The 19886-nt window shown below is 37.4% G+C and overlaps 2 protein-coding genes across 2 annotated transcripts in view; both read left to right on the top strand.

Moving 5' to 3' along the window:
• Positions 1-19886, top strand: part of LOC311081182 (uncharacterized protein) — a 187474-nt gene that overhangs the window by 69960 nt on the left and 97628 nt on the right. The window lies entirely within an intron of this gene.
• On the top strand, positions 1033-18659 carry LOC311081177 (uncharacterized protein). The gene is made up of 4 exons (XM_084111581.1): positions 1033-1082; positions 1555-1954; positions 15902-17460; positions 17546-18659. Exons 2-4 carry the CDS (start codon positions 1612-1614, stop codon positions 17687-17689), a joined length of 2046 nt encoding a protein of 681 aa, XP_083967707.1. The 5' UTR covers positions 1033-1082; positions 1555-1611; the 3' UTR covers positions 17690-18659.

The raw sequence follows: 19886 nt of genomic DNA, 5'->3' as shown, positions 1-19886 counted from the left end.
ACATTCTGAGCATCTACTGCAAAAATTTCATATTTACCAGTGATTGTCATAATAATGCTGGTATACAAAATGAAACCTGGATGGTTCCTATGATTCTTACATTTGAAATGCCTTGCCACCACTCTTTCCCTATGATGACAGGTTTTCTATATTTTATATATATATGAAGAGTTCAGATGCAAAAGCCTCTAAGTGCCATCTGAAATTTTCTTCTAGAATGATCATTTTTATGAAGCTCGTATATTTAAGTTCAGTAATTTCACTTAAATGGCAATGAAAATTACCTATTAATTGCCATTTAAGTGAAATTACTGAACTTAAACAAGCTTCATAAAAATTATCATTCTAGAAGAAAATTTCAGATGGCACTTAGAGGTTTTTGCATCTGAACTCTTCATATGAAGACAGTAAAAATTAAAGTTGTGTGCTGTGTCTTGATTTAGGGTAATTTAACATGTGCTACGGTTATATACTATTTTGGATAATTATAGTCTGTTACTAATGCAATTGGACAGTTTTTACTGTAATTTTACAAAACAAAAATTAACAGTGTCACCCACACTGTTAATTTTTGTTTTGTAAAATAAATACATAAGGGTGAGTAAATGATGAGAGGATTTTCATCTGTGGGTGATTTAATGCTGATCAATGGCAGATTGAAGAACCAGCAAGAATTGATAACTATGGGACAGTGGATGAACCGGAGAGACACTGGAGTGGCGTAAATCTCAGGGAAAGGTTGGTGGCTAAACTGTATGGGTGGGACAATGAACTACTTTGCCTATAGATGTGAGTCTAAATGGGAAAAAAAGTAATAAGAAGCATTGCATTAAGACAAAAGAATAAAGTGACTGCATTTTGTTATTTCTTTAACTTACCATAGCGTTATTAAATGTATTTCACCAATACATTCAGCTCTGAGTTGTGTCATCTTTTATATATTTTTTTTTCTATGTAAATGTCTATGCACTTTTGTGATTGTAACCTGCAGCGTGTGAATAGGACTTTTAATTTGGTATCCGAGTGTGACGTCATAAGGCGGCGCCGCGCTCCCGCATCTGTTGTGATTCGGCTGAAGAAAGGTTTGTGTTTTAAGGTGTTTAACGCGATAGAAACCGTTTAATCGTCTTAGGCATTATTCAGCTTAACAATGCATTGCTTTATCTAACATTCATTAACGTCGTGTGAGCAAAGTAACAATGAAACCTCGTGAGTAACAAAAGGTGCGTTTCAAGTCGGTCTCTGGCGAGCAGTGAATCAAATACTTTTTCAAAATGATTCAGTGATTCGAAGCGCTATATTTCTATTTCTACAAATCATTAAATACTTAAACTGCCTAATATATTAAGTGTCTCTAAAATTTGCATTCTTTTATTAATTTGTAGTGTATTAATTTTTTATTTTTTTTTTGTCTAATCAGGTGATTTAAGTACATTAAATCTGACTGGCTCCCTTACTAGTTTGCTGAACTACTGAACTAGAGCAGATTGAGATGCTCAGAGATTTAGTTTGGAATTTATTTTTCTTTCTGTTAATTATTCTCATTTTAAACAGGACAAACACAGTGAAGCGACTGAGGTCCACGTGACACTGTATAAATATACAATACAGATGGTATATATTAAAGAGGAGAGTGAAGACATGAAGATTGAAGAAACATTCAGTGTAAAACAAGAAGATACTGAGGAACAAACAAAGATGGCATTTATTAAAGAGGAGAGTGAAGACATGAAGACTGAAGAAACATTCAGTGTGAAACAAGAAACTGAGGAACAAACAAATATTAAGTTTATTAAAGAGGAGAGTGAAGACATGAGGATTGAAGAAACATTCAGAGTGAAACAAGAAGATACTGAGAAACAAACAAAGATGGTGTTTATTAAAGAGGAGAGTGAAGAGATGAATATTGAAGAAACATTCAGAGTGAAAGAAAAAGAAACTGAGGAACAAACAGGTTAGTTTCATTCTCAAAGCTGAACTCATCTGATTCCTGTTAGGGGTGTGCACTGGGGCTGTCACTTTTTATTCGATATTCAAATTCGAACATGACGTGAAATATCCGTAATCGACCTGTAAATAAACTTACCCAGTTTTTAAAGTGGCACGTGTAGCGCATTTTTTACAGTCTATGATTAGACCGTTTGTTTTTTATTTTATTGTTTGCTCTAAACGTATTGTAGCGTAGGCCCATGACCAAATCAAGCGAATAATAGCCAGTAGCCACCCTGTATTATGGAAGATAGCGCACAGAACGGCCAGCCTGAGCGGACAATTATGACCCCAACTCATCTAAAAAGTAGTGTCTGGAAATATTTTGGGTTCTACACCGTAGATTGTAAAGTAACCGTTAAAGATAAGGTAGTTTGCCGTAATTTGCAAAAAACGGCTCGTAGATATTCGAATACATTGCTTGATATTTAATATCCGTTCGAATTAGATTTTTCTCAAAAGTGACAGCCCTAGTGTGCACGAATATTCAAATTTTACTACGCTGCTTTGCTGGCCGTTAAAGATGTAAATCCATGTTAAATCCCAAGCACTAACTCGCAGTTAATTAAATGCACTGGGTGGAGCGTGAAGTTGTGTGCGTTTGATCGCATAATGTTGTCGTCTACCTCGCAGAGTTTGGAATGACTTGAAAGTTATCTTACAAAATGGAATTACTTGAGTTCAAATTAATTAATTAATCTGAGTTATAATATCATCACCACAATGGGAAATCACATGAAATCCAAACAGCAGTCAAATGAGGAAAGGCAGCTGTCCATCACTTCATTCACGACTGCAGGTAAGCGCAGCTAGACCCCCCGTGATCCAAGATGATAACTTATCAAATAGGAAAATGATTTTGAGACATATATTTAATTTGAGTTTCATTGAGGGAGACAGGTTTAAGAACACTTTTTTGCCGCCTTCTCAGTTTTGACATCAGAGTCCATCAAGCAGTGGCCTATCCAGGCTTCAGTGGCCCCTTTGAGTGAAAACCCAATTTTAACAGCTGTAGATGGCTTTCCATATTCGTTCTTGTTTACATCATAGTTTGACACGCGTTTGGCTGCTTCAATTGGCAGTTTAAAATTTGCTGGATCACAAATGTCTTTTAAGAGTTTTGGCACGCTTATCAATCTCCTTGGCAGCCAACATAAACCGTCCTAGTTCTCTCAGCTTTTGTGCAATGTATCTGTGCTGAGATTCTTCACGGCCCTTTTTTGCAAATAATGCATCTCCATACGCACAAATCATCTCATCACTTCTGATGTGAGAGGTTACGTGATCTAGTAGCATAGAGTGGATGATCTTTTGTACTCCTTGGCCTGATTTGAGTGGAAGTAGATGTGAGGAAGATTTTTGTACTCTTTTGCCTTTCTGTCTTTCCTCTTTCCGTTCTCTACATGACTTCTCATGTCTCCAGAGTTCAGTCCTCTTGAACATTGCATAACAGTGTTGACATGGTAGGTAGCTCTCTACGTCTGCCTTCACAGAAGGCCGTTTCCATACTACAATCTCACCATTTCCTTCCTCGAAGACCCATGTGATTGTGTTGCCAGTCACCCTTATTACGAAGGCCTTCTATCAGAATCTTCCTTTGTTTTGAGCCAACTGGGAAACTAAAAGCATAGGCGACATCATGTTCCATACTATGTTTTCTTTCTAGATGTCTAGCTATCTTCAATTGAGCCTTTTCACAGAATACACAGTAATGGACTTTGTCCCAGACTCATACCTGCAAACTTGTCGCTTTTCGGCGACAATCGTAACTGCCATGCAGGCTAGAATTGCGAAACATTATTGGATGATTCTTATAATTGACATTTCTCTAGCCCAATCGGAATCTTAGCACTTTCTCTTGGCCAATTGGAATCTTAGCACTTGCGTCAGAATCTTGAAGCACACAGCGTCAACTGAGCTCGGCTCTCCAGTTGATGAGACGCCTGGTTACCGTGCGAGTCTAAAGGCCCTTTCACACTGGACGCGATTTTGACGCACGAATAATTTGCGCGATGGTTTTATTTTTTGATCAGCTGTTTGTGTAATGAGTGCTTTCACACCGAACGCGAATGTGCTGCGGCGAAAAAACGACTTTTATTTTTTCCGTTTCGATGTCGATTTTTTTTTTCCTTTTGTGGCGACAGAAAAGGCTTCAGCCAAACGCATACTACAAGGACAATGATTGTGTGGCGTAACATTGCCAACCAACTCGGTCATCACGACTGTGAGTATGTTGTGTGATAGTTTTAGTTGTTGTATAGTCCTGTGCTGTGTAGGCTAGCAGGCTAAACTACGTTTGGGATAGAAAGCTAATCGTCAAAGATAGAGATAGAGACCGTGTTTACGCGGCTCATGTGATGGGTTTTGACGCGAACTATTCGCACACGAACTATTCGCTTTTTCGTTACGCATCCGGTGTGAAAGGGCCTTAATGGAAACACACGCATGAATTTTCCTGCATTGAACTTGTTTTAGCGCCCGCCAAAGTGAATTTTTGTCCCGCCAAAGACTGATCGGTGAGTAATGTAGATGAACTGCTGCGCATGTGACAGGGCGTATGTTTAACTGAAAGAACGACCAGAGAGAGAGAGAGCCGGTCGCGCGCGCGCACTCTCTGTGTAAACGACTTCACCGTCTCCAAACTAGGCGCTGTGTTGCTCTCTCTCCCTCGCACATATTAATCAAAATAAATCGACACGGTGGTAAAAGGTCAGAAGACCAAAGTTTCATGTGGAGCATTCGGAGATTTTTTTTTCCTGAATTACCGCTGGGTGTGAATTGTGCTAAATAAGTTTCCTTATCTTCTCTGAAAAGCGTTCCGGACATTCAGCTGACATAAAACAACACTTTAATTAAATGAAATAAAACTATACAGTGATGAAATGTTTTCTATGTTGGCACAAATCTTGGATGTCCATGTCCTTCTGCTGGGATAATCACACAACGCGCACGACACGTCCAATTCGCGAACTAATGACTCATTTGAACCGATTCATTTTAATGAATGGTTAAAACAACTGATCTTTCCAGCAGTGAACTCAGGAGACGTCTGAATCGGTGTATAACTAATCAGTAACACTTTACAATAAGGTTCTGTTTATTACATAAATTATAAAAAAAGTACAGTTTGCTAACTCAAGCTTAAACTTTAAAATAAATAAAACCACTTGTTTTTTTTTTAAAAGCATATGACTACATTTTTCCACACAGTGCTATCAAGAATCGATAAGAGAATCGTTAAAGAATTGGATCGATAATCAGAATCGTCAGTGGCATTATTGATAAAATCTTATCAATTCCCATCCCTATGTGAAGACAGTAAAATTACAATCAAACATTAAAGAACGTACATGTTTTTTTATTTTTCTATTTTTTTTAAGAGTTAAAAGATTAAAACATTTTGCTAACATATGAGGTCTTATGTGTCACTGTCAGTCTTTTTACATCAGTGCAAAACTAGGGTATGCAGATTAATTATTATTAGTATACATTATTCATCAGCATGCATTGATTAATCCCATGGCATGTAGCAAAAAAAAAGTTAGTCTGCACAGCCCATCTGCTTGCCAGTGTGACTGAAACATTTTTGACTGCGCTTTCTCTTTCGAACGTAATACCAAGTTGTTAGAACGTATTGCCAACTCGTTCTAACGTAGATGACATCTCGTTCTAATGTGTTGCCAAAGTCATTGGAATGAATGATAAGAATTATTCAAAAATAAATAAATAACAACAATATCAATTAATAAATACGTTTTACTTGCTTTACTTTCACGTGGGTGAGCCTTTTCGTAGCATGTTGTCATACGCAACGTGTATTGTTGGGCGCAATTGTGCATGCCCATACCCTGTGGCATTATGAGGAAAAGGTAATGTTTTTAGCATTTAGCCTACACTCTAAGAAGATGTCAAAACGACTTTGGCAATACGTTAAAACGACATTGGCAACACGTTAGAACGAGCTGGTATTACCTTTGAACGAGAAAGTGCAGTCAAAAAATTTCAGTCACACTGGCAGCTCAGAGTTTCCGTAATATCACACTATGTTCAGAGTATAAACATACAGCTGCCAGGTCTTATACTGGAGATGAATTTGTGTTGACTACACCTAAATCGCATATTTAAAGCACAAGTGTCATCGAAGTATAACCAGTTCATGGTCCTGTTTTTTTTTTATTAACCTAAAACAGCATCAGATTTTCATTTTTCACAGAGGTCTACAAACACCTAATTAAACAATTCAGATAAAAAAAAAAAAACGTTTTGATTTGATACCACTACTACTATTACTACAACTATTACTACTGTTACTACTAATACTACGACTATTACTTCTAGGACTTCCCAAAAAAAAAAAATATATATATATTTTCACAAAGAAACTTAATAATATTTTTTCTTAAACATGCTTGTTCAAATCATATTTATGAAATATTTATTATACATTATTGATTATTGATATTTTATGTCTGTCCCCTAATTTGGTATGGAAAAAGCTGATATTGAAGTTTGAGAATCTGCCCATCCCCCACACAGGCCTCAGCCGCCCCTCCCCCTCCACCACTGCCAGAGTTTAACACTTTCCTACCTCCTGGAGCGCTTCAGCTTCCAAATTTGATTTGAACTATTCAGTCAATTATTGTTTTTAAACTAATGTTATTCAGTTAAATTCACAAAATAAAAATTCAAATGAAATGTTTTTGTTTATATTGATATTCATATCTGTATTTCAAAAAGTACAAAAGGTAGACAATTCAAAATAACTTTTATCTTTTGAAACTTTCTCATTTGCAATTTTGAACAATAGGGTTTTGCACGTGGGTTTCTGTTATGTGTTGCATTCGCCTGGGAAGTCCCCAGTTTTAGGGAGATAGAAGATTTTCGAAGATTATTTTGAGATAGGAGGAACACTCTGTGGCCATGTCGAAAATGTTCTCATCAAAACCCTCAGTGAGTTCACTGATGACACATAGGGCCAGATCTTGTGCCTGGCGCACAGGGTGCACAGGCTTCTAGCGAACTGAGATTTTCCGAGTGGCGGAGCTATTGCGCTATGCGCGTTCACCACTTGCGAGAGGGCGTCGCAAGAGGAGGTGACTGCTCTGATGGGGAAACCGCTTACATTAATTTCCTCGTTTAGATCGCGCTGCCTTGTGTTCTTCCTTAACCCTCATGTGGTGTTCGGGTCATTTTGACCCGGAGAAGATTTTCTTTTTCCTGAAAATACTAGTTAATGTTATCGCTTTGTACTGAAACTTAGTGACTTTATTCACAAATGGTATAACTACTTCTGAAATGTTTTGTGACAATTTTCTTAATTTTTTAGGGGGAGTTTTGTCACCTTGTCACTCTTGTGGTGTTCCCGGTCAAAAATGACCGGACTACAAAAAATAGCTTATAAATCAGTTGTTATGCTATATTATCACCCGATATTGGATTCAATCTTTTTGTCAACTTGTTCTCTTTCAATTAGGACTGGTTTTATATTTCTATTTGCATCTGATTAATCGTAGACCTCATTTATTTGAGAGTAGGCATCTAATTTTTTGAGTAAAAAAAACATTATTTTTGAATAATTTTGGAAATTTTAAATAAATTCTGAAGAAAATTGCCACTGTTGATCACACTAGTCTACTTTAATATTTAACCAGGAATTTTGTTTTGAAAAACTTTTATTTTGTACAAAATGGCACATTGTTACACTTGTGGTGTTCCCGGTCAAAAATGACCGGACTACAATAAATAGCTTATAAATCAATCATTATGCAATATTATCACCCAATATTGGATTCAATCTTTTTGTCCAGTTGTTCTCTTTCAATTAGGACTGGTTTTATATTTCTATTTGCATCTGATTAATTGTAGGCCTCATTTATTTGAGAGAAGGCATCTCAATTTTTGAGTAAAAAAAACATTATTTTTGAATAATTTAGGAAAAATAAAAAAAAAAATCTGAAGAAAATTGCCACTGTTGATCACACTAGTCTACTTTAATTTTTCACCAGGAATTGTGTTTTGAAAAACTTTTATTTTGTACAATATGGCACAGAGTTACACTTGTGGTGTTCCACTGGGCCATTGAGGGCCATTGTGGGCCATTGTTTCAATGGGCCATTGAAAGTGAATGGGAGAGACCAATGCAACCAATGAATGGAACAACACAAAATATGTATCATTTTAAAGCTTAGAATCTCAGCTTTTTAATGGATCTAATCACTTTGATCAACTCCTAACATCTGCTGAGTTATCCCTCTAAAACTGAGTGTACCCCCCGCAGGCGCCACCTAGCTGCGAAATAAATAATCATAATATTTTTCAAAACTATTACCTTGATCAACTTAAAATAGGTGTCATTTGAAAGCTTAGAGTCTGACATTTACAATGAATGTAGCCAATTTGATAAACTCCTAAGTAGTGCTGAGTTATTTGCTGATAAATAAAAATAAAAAAATCATAATTTATAAACTACTTTTTTGTATTACATTCAGCAATATGTCAAATACATCATACAGCTCTGATAGTCCTGTGTCATATGTCATTTGAAAGGTCTCAATGAGTAGAATACAACAAGCATAATTGTTTCAGGCTTTTTTACTAAACTTGAGCGAGGTTTTTCTAAAAGAAGCCCTTCAAGAGACCCATGGGTAAACCATGTATGGATGCTTAATTTTAGACACATTTCCGATCGTAACTTCATGAAACATGCTCCGATTGTGGAAAATGACACATCATTATTTACAGCAGATGCTTACAATTAAAATGAGTTCAAACTCAACATAATCCATCACTCAGAACTAAAGATATTCCTCATGGAGTTCTAACACAAAAAAATATCACAGACGCACAGACTCACGTAGCCAATCAAGGTAGCTTAGACTTGGCCTTTTTACTCGTATTTTCATGAAAATTATATTGATCATGAAAAATAGCACATCGTTATTTACAGCAGGAGCTCACGATTAAAAAGAGCCCAAACTCAATATATTCCATCAATCAGATCTAAAGATATTCCTCATGGCGTTCTAACACAGAAAATACCACAGACGCACCTAGCCAAGTATATACTCATGAAGCACTCACGTTTGGTTTTCGCTCATAACTTCACGAAGCATGCACAGTTCGTAGAAAACTGTACATCATTATTTTCAGCAGACTATCACTATTAAAAAGAGCCCAAACTCAGCATAATCCATCACTCAGATCTAAAGATATTCCTAATTGAGTTGTAACACACAAACCCCCACATGCGCTCACAGAGCCTTGAATATAGTTGTAGCCTAGCACTTATGTCGCGTTTTAACTCATAACTCAATGAAGCATGCATAAATTGTGGAAAATGGCACATCATTATTTACATGAGATTGTTAAGATTTAAAAGAGCCCAAACTCACCATAATCCATCACTCAGATGTAAAGATATTCCTCGTGGACTTCTAACACATGTCTCTCCCATTCACTTTCAATGGCCAATTGAAACAGTGGCCCTCAATGGCCCAGTGGAACAACACAAGTGTAACTCTGTGCTATTTTGTACAAAATAAAAGTTTTTTAAAACACAATTCCTGGTGAAAAATTTAAGTAGACTAGTGTGATCATGAATGCCAATTTTCTTCAGATTTTATTTTATTTTTCCAAAATTATTTAAAAAATAATGTTTTTTTTACTCAAAAAATGAGATGCCTACTCTCAAATAAATTAGGCCTACAATTAATCAGATGCAAATAGAAATATAAAACCAGTCATAATTGGAAGAGAACAAGTGGACAAAAAGATTGAATCCAATATTGGGTGATAATATTGCATAATGAGTGATTTATAAGCTATTTTTTGTAGTCCGGTCATTTTTGACCGGGAACACCACAAGTGTGACAATGTGCCATTTTGTACAAAATAAAAGTTTTTCAAAACAAAATTCCTGGTGAAATATTAAAGTAGACTAGTGTGATCAACAGTGCCAATTTTCTTTAGATTTCATTTAATATTTCCAAAATTATTCAAAAATAATGTTTTTTTTACTCAAAAAATGAGATGCCTACTATCAAATAAATGAGGCCTACAATTAATCAGATGCAAATAGAAATATAAAACCAGTCCTAACTGAAAGAGAACAAGTGGACAAAAAGATTGAATCCAATATTGGGTGATAATATTGCATAATGAGTGATTTATAAGCTATTTTTTGTAGTCCGGTCATTTTTGACCGGGAACACCACAAGTGTGACAATGTGCCATTTTGTACAAAATAAAAGTTTTTCAAAACAAAATTCCTGGTGAAATATTAAAGTAGACTGGTGTGTTTAACAGTGCCAATTTTCTTCAGATTTCATTTAATATTTCCAAAATTATTCAAAAATAATGTTTTTTTAACTCAAAAAATGAGATGCCTACTATCAAATAAATGAGGCCTACAATTAATCAGATGCAAATAGAAATATAAAACCAGTCCTAACTGAAAGAGAACAAGTAGACAAAAAGATTGAATCCAATATTGGGTGATAATATTGCATAATGAGTGATTTATAAGCTATTTTTTGTAGTCCGGTCATTTTTGACCGGGAACACCACAAGTGTGACAATGTGCCATTTTGTACAAAATAAAAGTTTTTCAAAACAAAATTCCTGGTGAAATATTAAAGTAGACTAGTGTGATCAACAGTGCCAATTTTCTTTAGATTTCATTTAATATTTCCAAAATTATTCAAAAATAATGTTTTTTTTACTCAAAAAATGAGATGCCTACTATCAAATAAATGAGGCCTACAATTAATCAGATGCAAATAGAAATATAAAACCAGTCCTAACTGAAAGAGAACAAGTGGACAAAAAGATTGAATCCGATATTGGGTGATAATATTGCATAACAAGTGATTTATAAGCTATTTTTTATAGTCCGGTCATTTTTGACCGGGAACACCACAGGAGTAATTGGGTTGTGAACACCACACAAGGGTTAAGCATTATAGGCTCTCACAGGTCAAACTAAAAACTTTATTAACCCCATCGTGAGCTAAACAATGTTCATGTCTCGAGAGAGAAAGAGCTACAGCCGTCAGCTGTGGCGCGGATCGGCACTCGCTTGGTTGTAAATGCGAACAAAACAAACGCACATGTTCACCCCCCACTCCTCCACAACCCCTCTCCCTCACCCCGTCCCGGTTGCGGAGTCTGGTTGGAGGAAATAAGCTCTTGTACATACACCACCATTGGCCATGAGTGTTTCTCCACCCCACGCACTTCCCACTTAAATGCGCTAAGTCTGGAGTGGCAAGATGTCAAAGTGGTCTGCGTTTTGAAACACAAGATCGGAGCCCATAGTGTCTTGGTCTGGAGATATTGCAGGCGTGTGCATATTTGCCCAGAGGATCTGAAAAGAGTCCTGACTTTGAGTCCATCTATAATTTTAAATTGTACTTGGAAAGGAGGAGGATCATCCTGCAATTTCTCCCACTTCACACTGGGTGTGATTTGCAAAGCTCTGGGGAGCCTCTTACAAAGTTTTTTGTTTTTTTTTGCCATTTTTGCTATGGCTGGACATGTTAAAAAAAGAAAAGTGATCACAAACAGAGAATTTGGGCTTGTTTGAATGGAGTTTCCTTAGTTTGCCATGAGATGAGAAGTGGACCCAAACGAGGCCTGATAGGGCATCAGCCAGCTACCTCTAAAGAACATCCAAACAACTGGAATCTCCTGTGAGTCAGAGTATCTGTGGTTTCCATAATTAAGGTTTATTTTTATGTTCAGTTGGCACATTTTTCACATCATCATCAGTTTTCTGCCTTTTCAGATGCATTGTCAGTCCCTCTGACTGTTATATTAGTTTTATTACTATATATTTTTTATTAGTTATATTACTATATATATATTAGTTTAATTTCTGGCTACACCACAGTATGAGAGATGTGCGGTGTTTGTCAGGGCAATTGTCGCAAGCTCTCCCCTCATTTTGGTGCTGCTTGGTGTGGAGCATTTTGTCCTGGTGGTGTTCCAGGGCACATGGGTCACCCCTTGGCCTGGTTTGTCTGTTGCCCCTCTGCTCCAATAGTCACGGCTCAGACCATAGATCTAAATAACAGAGATCAGCGGGTCCCATTCAGCCCCATTCATAGTGATGATCTGTGTGGCCTGTGAAGTTAACATGACTGCTCTGTCTCCTCCTACGAAGCCTGTTCCTTAAAAGGGCAAAAAGGCGGGAAGCCTACGAGCCTCCAGTGCTCCGGAGCCTGTTAATCATAGATTTAGGCTTCTACTTTTTATTGCTGATTGTGACGTCCCCTTGGTTGTCAGTGTGGGCAGCCTGCAATCAGGGGCAGCTGGGCCCGGTGTCCCTGACAGTTTAAAAGGCTGTGCCACTAACTATCTGCCTCTCTCCCCTCTTCCAGGGACACCAGTGCCTGCTGCGCGGTGACCCATTCAGCTAACCTATATTTTGTACATAATTATCTAAGTTTTGTAAGCAATAAAGACATCTAACTTTTATGCTGGTGTGGTCTCCCCCTCTTTGTTGTGGTCCGTTTGAGCCATGGGCCGTAACACTGATGTAGAAAAACCAGCGCGGTTAAAAATATGACGAGCCCAGCCTTGTCATATGGGTCATAGCAATTTTTAGATAAAGAAACTCTTTGGAGCCAGGCTTTAAGCAATACAAACGAGGCCCAAAGCCACATAGGAATCATTTTTTCCAACTGTCTTTTGGAGTCGCCCCTGGCCACCAGGGGATAGTATTACAGCAATGACAGCTCCCGGCCATGAGGCCCATTGGCTCAGACCTACTTGTTTTAGCTCTCTTTGAACAGCAATATGGTCCTAATATTCATAGCAAGAAAAATACTGTGGTTTTGCGCTAATGGGCGTGTACATAAGGTTGTGTTGATTGGTCATGCTTGACTGATAAATTGTGCTTCCAGAGAGTCTGTTGCTTTAATAGTTTATGCTTCTTTACTACTTACTTACAATTTGTCCTGTGCCATTAACTATCGTAGTTCCTGCAAGTTCCATTCAACTGCATTAAAATCTCAGTCCGTCAATTATCACCGCTTGTGGAGTCTTATTCAAATGAATAAAAACCTCTGCCTGTCAAATAGGCACCTTCCCTGTCAGATATTGCCGGAGTTCCTATTGTAATCCTATCCAACCTAGCAACTGGTCTATACTTTTGAATTATCGGTACCTACTTAACGTGAGTCAGGGGTTACAATGCATTTTTACTCATGACTGTCCACCTTTGGTCTTCAGAAGAAAAAAAAAAAACTCAATAGCAATGGCTGTTTGTGCTGTTGAACTGCGAAGCTAACTCTGTTTAAAGAAACTCTGTAAACATATGTACATGAAATATCTCACTTAGCTTACCACTTGGAAATTCATATTTTAATCATAATCTTAACCAGTAACATTGCAAGGCTTTTATATAACCATGGAAGGCAAGAAAAATGTATTAAAAGCATTTAAAAAAATTATATGTAATACATACAGATGTTATGTTTAAAATGGCATCTGGCAACAGTACTATGATTTATACTTAGTATAACCTAGCTATGACCATGCATTTGTGCCACTCAACTTGACCATACCATATGAAATGCATGATCTCACCATTCCAGATTATATTTACTTTACGTTATTAGCCTCGGCATGCAACAGGTAGAGTCATCGTGCATACTAACATTTGACATTTCTGTATATATGACCTTGCTTTCTTCCATAGGTTGTAATTACTTCATGTTTACATTTCAGAAAATATTGAACCAAGAAATCTGTTAGGTACTCAGATATAATTTTAAATGGTTTAATCCTTAAAAATACCACAAGGTTAGGCATATAAGTCCAAAAGATTGTAGATAACTTGGGCGCAGTACCGATTTTGGGCCATAGGTGGAGTAAGAGTGCAAAAGTGTGTGAAATTCCGAGTTAAATTCTCAACATTGACCCAAACTGAGGACTTTCTGTGAGAAGCTTCTAGAAGGCATTTAGAGGTGATTTAACAGGGGACAAAGTAGGGCTGGGCGATAAAACGATAACGATAATTATCGCAATATAATTTTTCTCGATAAAACGATATCAAGAGGTCGATAAATGTTCGATAATTTTTATGTGCCAAAAGCGGAACGAAACTCATTTGAACCGTGCGCCACATGGACCATTTATCTGCTCGGCTCAAAGTCCAAATGGCAGTGCGAGGCTCCGCGAGCGCGATCTCACTAAAGTTAGAGCAGATGCGTTAACTCTGATCGGTCTCGGTCACGAAATCCAGTGAGAAGCGCTTGAATTCAGCGAGGAACACAAATGTCTCAGTGATTTAAACCAGCTTAAAGGCAGATGAAACAGCGCTGACAAACTGTGCGCAACGATACAGTCTGAAGGCTTTTCCGTCTACAAATTCCCATCATTTACCACGGATTTACTGTTAGCCTAGTAATATTAACTGCACCATGAAATGTAGGATATACATATTGAATTGTATTATATTATTAATGTAGACAATGTATTAAAGGACTAATGGAATATAATTACAGTATTTAATAATGTATTTAGACTACTGTTTTTCATACAAATACCATAGGAACCATAAAGTTACATTTTGCCATGATAGTGAGGTGCTATAGGCTATGCCTGGTTTCATCTGTGGTTGTCATGATCTAAATGCATGATACTGGATGACCAATGGTTAAGTTTAATAAAACTCAAACAGTCAGAATATTACATTTTACCAAATAAAAATAAGCACATGCAGAAACTAAGAAATTAATTGTCCAATAAATATATTTATTTTGTTAAGGAAAAATGACAAATGTTTGAATGTTCTACCTGTTTGGCAAGTGTTTGTCATGATATGTTCTGACAATAAAGAGTAGTTTAAAACCACAGTTAACGCTCTGGTTTCTACAACTTAAAGCAAAAATCTGCCTTTAAACTTTAAAGAAATAAAGATTTGACTTTTATCGTGATAATTATCGATATCGACTGATATAAAAAAAATTATCGTGATATTTTTTTTTGGCCATATCGCCCAGCCCTAGGACAAAGTGAGGACCGGCCAAAATGTCCTCAACTTTCCAAAAATGTCCTCACTCTGTTGGTTAAAAACTCACGCTGGTCCTCACAATATCGTAAGTACAAGAACACACACACACACTGTTTAAAAGCAGAAAATATTTATCCAACCCCATTTAAAAACAGTCTGTGGGTGCCATCGTTTGGACATTCATCATATTGCATTGGTTTTCATTTCTTGTCCTCAAACAGAGGACTAATCTGTTTATTTTTAAGTTACACATTCTACATTGATTAAATAGAAAATCAAATTAGTTTTTAATGGTAGTATTATTTTATACAGAAATAATATAAAATAATTTATAATTAAGATGAGAATAAAGTTAGTGTTAATTAAAATTTTAAGGAAAACAAATTTATTGATCTAAAATATAGCAAATTAATTTTAAATTAATTCAGGTACAATTACCAAACATATCTCAAGGTCTTTTTGTCTTTTTTATTAATTTAATTAATAAACTAATTATATAAAACTATTGTCAGTGCACTACAAATAAACTTATTAAACTTAATAAAACTTATTTAATAAATACAAGGCTTAAGACATTTATTTTCCTTTGGTGGTACAGCCTGAGACATGCACAAGCCTTCTGCATTTTTGTTTTGCTTTTCCCTCCATTGTACCGAACTCGTACCGAACCGTGATGTCTAAACCGAGGTATGAACCGAACCGTGACTTCTGTGTAGCCTACCGTTCCACCCCAAATAAGATTCAAAATGTACTGGTCCGATTTTATGACGATGCAGGCAGTGTGAAAACACAGCACCTTGCCAAGGGACTATTTATCAAAATGTTCTCCCAGGGGAGCACACCCCTGGATCCCGCTTGACAATTATGTTGATCAGGGCATATATCTTGTCTTAGGGGCCCGCTTACCTCCCAGGGAAAAAAGTTCAGGCTCAGGATTTTTTTCTACTATCACCCCTGTTCCTTGTCAAGAGCTGCCTGCAGCTGACAACCCAAAGACTCCCCGGATTGGGAAGCCTTGTGGCCCACAGTGCAGAACAAAATGCATAAGGAAAATAACAGAGGGCCAGAGGATGGAAATATTTTGTGCATATGGAAAGCTGACATACCCTGAAAAGAAGCACTTCATATTTCGTATGATCTCACAGCAGCAGACACAGCGATACACCACAGGTGGTCCAACTCAACGAAAGCGGTCATACCAGTATCATCTTAATGATAACCTGGGCCAGCGACAGGAGGTGTGTAAGACTATGTTTTTGTCCACCTTAGGATACCACCCAAAAAATGACCGCTTGATAGTGACTGTTTTTGGTAGTGCCACCTCCTCGACTCTAGCACCACCTCAAGACCGAAGGGGAAGACATACCCCCAGCAACAAGGTGGACATGACTCCAATATTTGAACACATTGAATCGTTTCATCCCTCAATAAGCCACTATAGACGGGAGCATGCTCCAAACAGGAGGTATCTGCCCAGTGACATCAACATCCGGTCAATGTTTAATGACTACAGGCAGAGGTTTCAAAAATGCTCTTACGAGACTTACAGGAAGGCTGTGAAGGAACTGAATATCAGCTTCACTAAACTGGGAGAGGAGGAGTGTGAGCACTGCTTGCAGCATGAGATCCACCTGAATACAGAGCATCAGGCTGATGGGAATTCTCAATGCCATTCCTGTCTACAGTGGGAGGAACATAAGAGGAGAGCAGAGATAGGGAGGCAACACTACAGATTGGATGCAGAAAGAGAAGAGGTGGATGACCAGGTAATCCGTAGTCTTGACCTCCAAAAGGTCATTATGCTGCCCCGTATGCCAGGAGTGAAGTCTGCAGTCTTCACTCGAAGAATCTCTGCCTTTCATGAGACTTTTGCCAGTGTTGGCAAGAAGTCACCCTTTAAAAAGAACACTGTGTCTGTGATATGGCATGAAGGCATTGCGGGGAGAACAGCAGCAGAGGTGGCATCTGCATATGTCATCGCCCTCCATCAAGAGCGGGATGTGCGACATGTGACATACTGGGTGGACAACTGCTCAGAAAACAAAAACTGGGTCCTGCTCACCACGTTGGTTAAGCTGGTGAATAACACAACTAACAACATCCAAGACATCACACTGAAATACTTTGAAACAGGGCACACCTTCATGAGCGCTGACAGCTTCCACCATGGGGTGGAGAAAGCCATGAGGAAACAACCTGGAGGTGTCGTCCTGGACTTTCAGGACTTCAACGATGTGATTGCCTCTTCCAACTCAGGCAAAGTAAATGTGATAGAGCTTCAGTGCAACAACATCCTTGCATGGAGCAATGGTCGCTCAGTGACCAAAGTCAAGAATGTGCCAAATCTGCCCAGAATGACTGTCATTCAGATGAGGAGGGGCTCCAGGTGCATGTTCTACAAACTGTTGCACGATGAAGAGGAGTTCACACGATGCGACTTCCTCATGAAGAAGGTAAGAGTGTAAGACTTGTATTTCACATACTATAGACCTATAAACATTGAAACACTTGCAATTATATACACATTTTGGTTGATAGGTAACCTTGGACTACCCTGGACAGTTGAGGCCTGGAGACAAGGGAGTAGAGAGGGAGAAGAAGATGGACATCATTTCAAAGCTCTGCCCAATGATGCCCCCTAACCGCCGTCATTTTTGGGAGAATCTGGCTGAAGAGGATTGAGGAGGAAAAGAAATATGCACTTACACACACAAGTGCACACCCCTACTCTCACAAAAACATTTTCACATGTGCACACACCGTCCTTCATCATCCGCCTTTTCTGCTCTGATATGATGCAGTTAATATCAGGATGTCTCATTGCGAGATGTACTCATGAACCACAAATTCCTCATAGACCTTGCAGATCATAACCACATACATGCAATAATACCTGTTGTCATTTAATCTCTGATCTGCAAACTGGATGGAGTCTGTAGTAACGCCTACACCCACATTAATGCTCCATAAACAGCACATGTAAGCAACTCTGCATTTGCTTGTAGAGCAAGATGTTCTTAAACCAACAGATATGAGACCACAACCAATTACACTTACTCAGCAAGAAAGATTCCTTCTCCATAATAACTCTACACTTTAGTTGTACAGTAACCAGTTTATTATCTAAAACGTATAATCCTACTTTCAGGAAGGTTAGAATGTGTTTTGATTAAACTTTTTTTTAGAAAAGTGTTTATTTAACTGTAACTTTGGAGACTGTATATTTTGTGCTGCGGTTACATTTTATGTGTCGTATGCTAGAGGTGTTATTTTGTTAGGATTGACTACATATTAGAAAAACCTCTCATTATGGAATACAGTTTAATAGCACCACAAACTACAGCCTCCAAAATGTAAAGGATTAACATTTTTGTCTTTGTTCAAACAAAACCTGAACGTTACACATGTTACATGCTACTTGAGAAGGTAGATTTATTGCAGGGCTGTTGAATTACTTGTCTAGCTTGGGAGTGTACACACACACACACACACACACACACACACACACAAATAAATCTCCTTGTTATTCTTTTTGAGTTATGTTGTTAAATGTATATGAATTTTTAAGTGCTGTTTTATAAGTAACCTTGTTATTTAATGAATTAATTTTCAATTAAAATAAAAGTCCACAAACCAAAATACCAGCATTTTGATTGTGTGTAAAATTATAAGGATGTTTTGGGGAAAATAATGAGAATGACAATTTAATCATTTAAGACTGATGTGACAGGGACATCACAACAAAATACTATTCTTGAATACACTGGATGAAGGTTACTACCAAGCATTTTCAACACTCAACCTATAAACATCAATAAACAAAACATAAAACCAATTAAAACAAATGAAAAGGTATAAGGAATAAAAAAAGAAAGTTGGATTAACACATTTCAATTGTAGATACTGCACTCTGCTTTTGTAATAGTGTTTTAGTTACTTGAGGTTAGACAAAGGCAGAGTGCAGTATCTACATTTTTAGGGTCAAAGGTCATATACATAAAAAAAGACCATTGATAACATTTTCCTTCCTGTAAAGGTATTACATAAAAGTATCAACACTACCTACAACATGTTTGGCTGGCCTGTATGAAAACTTTGAAGCCATTTTTCTCAGTTTCAGTGTTGGCATAGTTACTGCACTTTGCCTTTGTAGGGCAGTATGGTGGTTGGCAAAAACAAAGGTTCCCAGTGCATCATCATTATGCAGCATTGAGTGAATCTATTAAACGCAAGTAATCTTAGTTATCATTGCTAATTTTTCATGCTGTTTTTAAGATTAACTTATAAAGAAAAGCTTGATTTATTTATCAAAGGAAGACCTACACTAGAGCTTAATTTAGAGCAGAAAGCCAAATCTTTTGAAAGCATTTCAACTCCATATTGAAATGGAAATGGATATTGTTGCGGCAGATTTAAAGTCACTGAAGAATTAACTTTATTAAACAATTAAACAAAGTGAGATGCTAGCTGTTCATCTGACTTACAATGGCCAGTCTACAGGTCTTGTACCTTTTTCTTATCGCTAGGTACCCAATGAGCCTCCGTAGTTTTTGCTCCTCCTCGAAATATCGCCACCGTTAGAAACATCTTCGCTGAGGCCTTCTTTCTATTGGTGGAGAATCTCTGACCATACACTTTTTAAAATAAAATAAAAAATCTCATATTACATATACTTTTTTTGAAAACTTCTCATATCACATGTTTTTCAGTACCTTCTCGTGCCTTTCACCATGTCCACCTTCCCATAAGATATATGTACAGAGCTTTTTGGTACTTTTCCATCCTTCCATCCTTCCATCCTTTGGGGTGGCAGTGGCTCAGTGGTTCATGTAGGTTCATTGTCTACAAACCAGAAGGTTGGTGGTTCAATCCCCGGTTC

This window comes from Abramis brama (assembly GCF_963993115.1).
Source record: "Abramis brama genome assembly, chromosome: 4".
Lineage (NCBI taxonomy): Eukaryota > Metazoa > Chordata > Actinopteri > Cypriniformes > Leuciscidae > Abramis > Abramis brama.
Note: the sequence above shows the minus strand (reverse complement) of the source record. Positions and strands in the feature narration are given on the sequence as shown.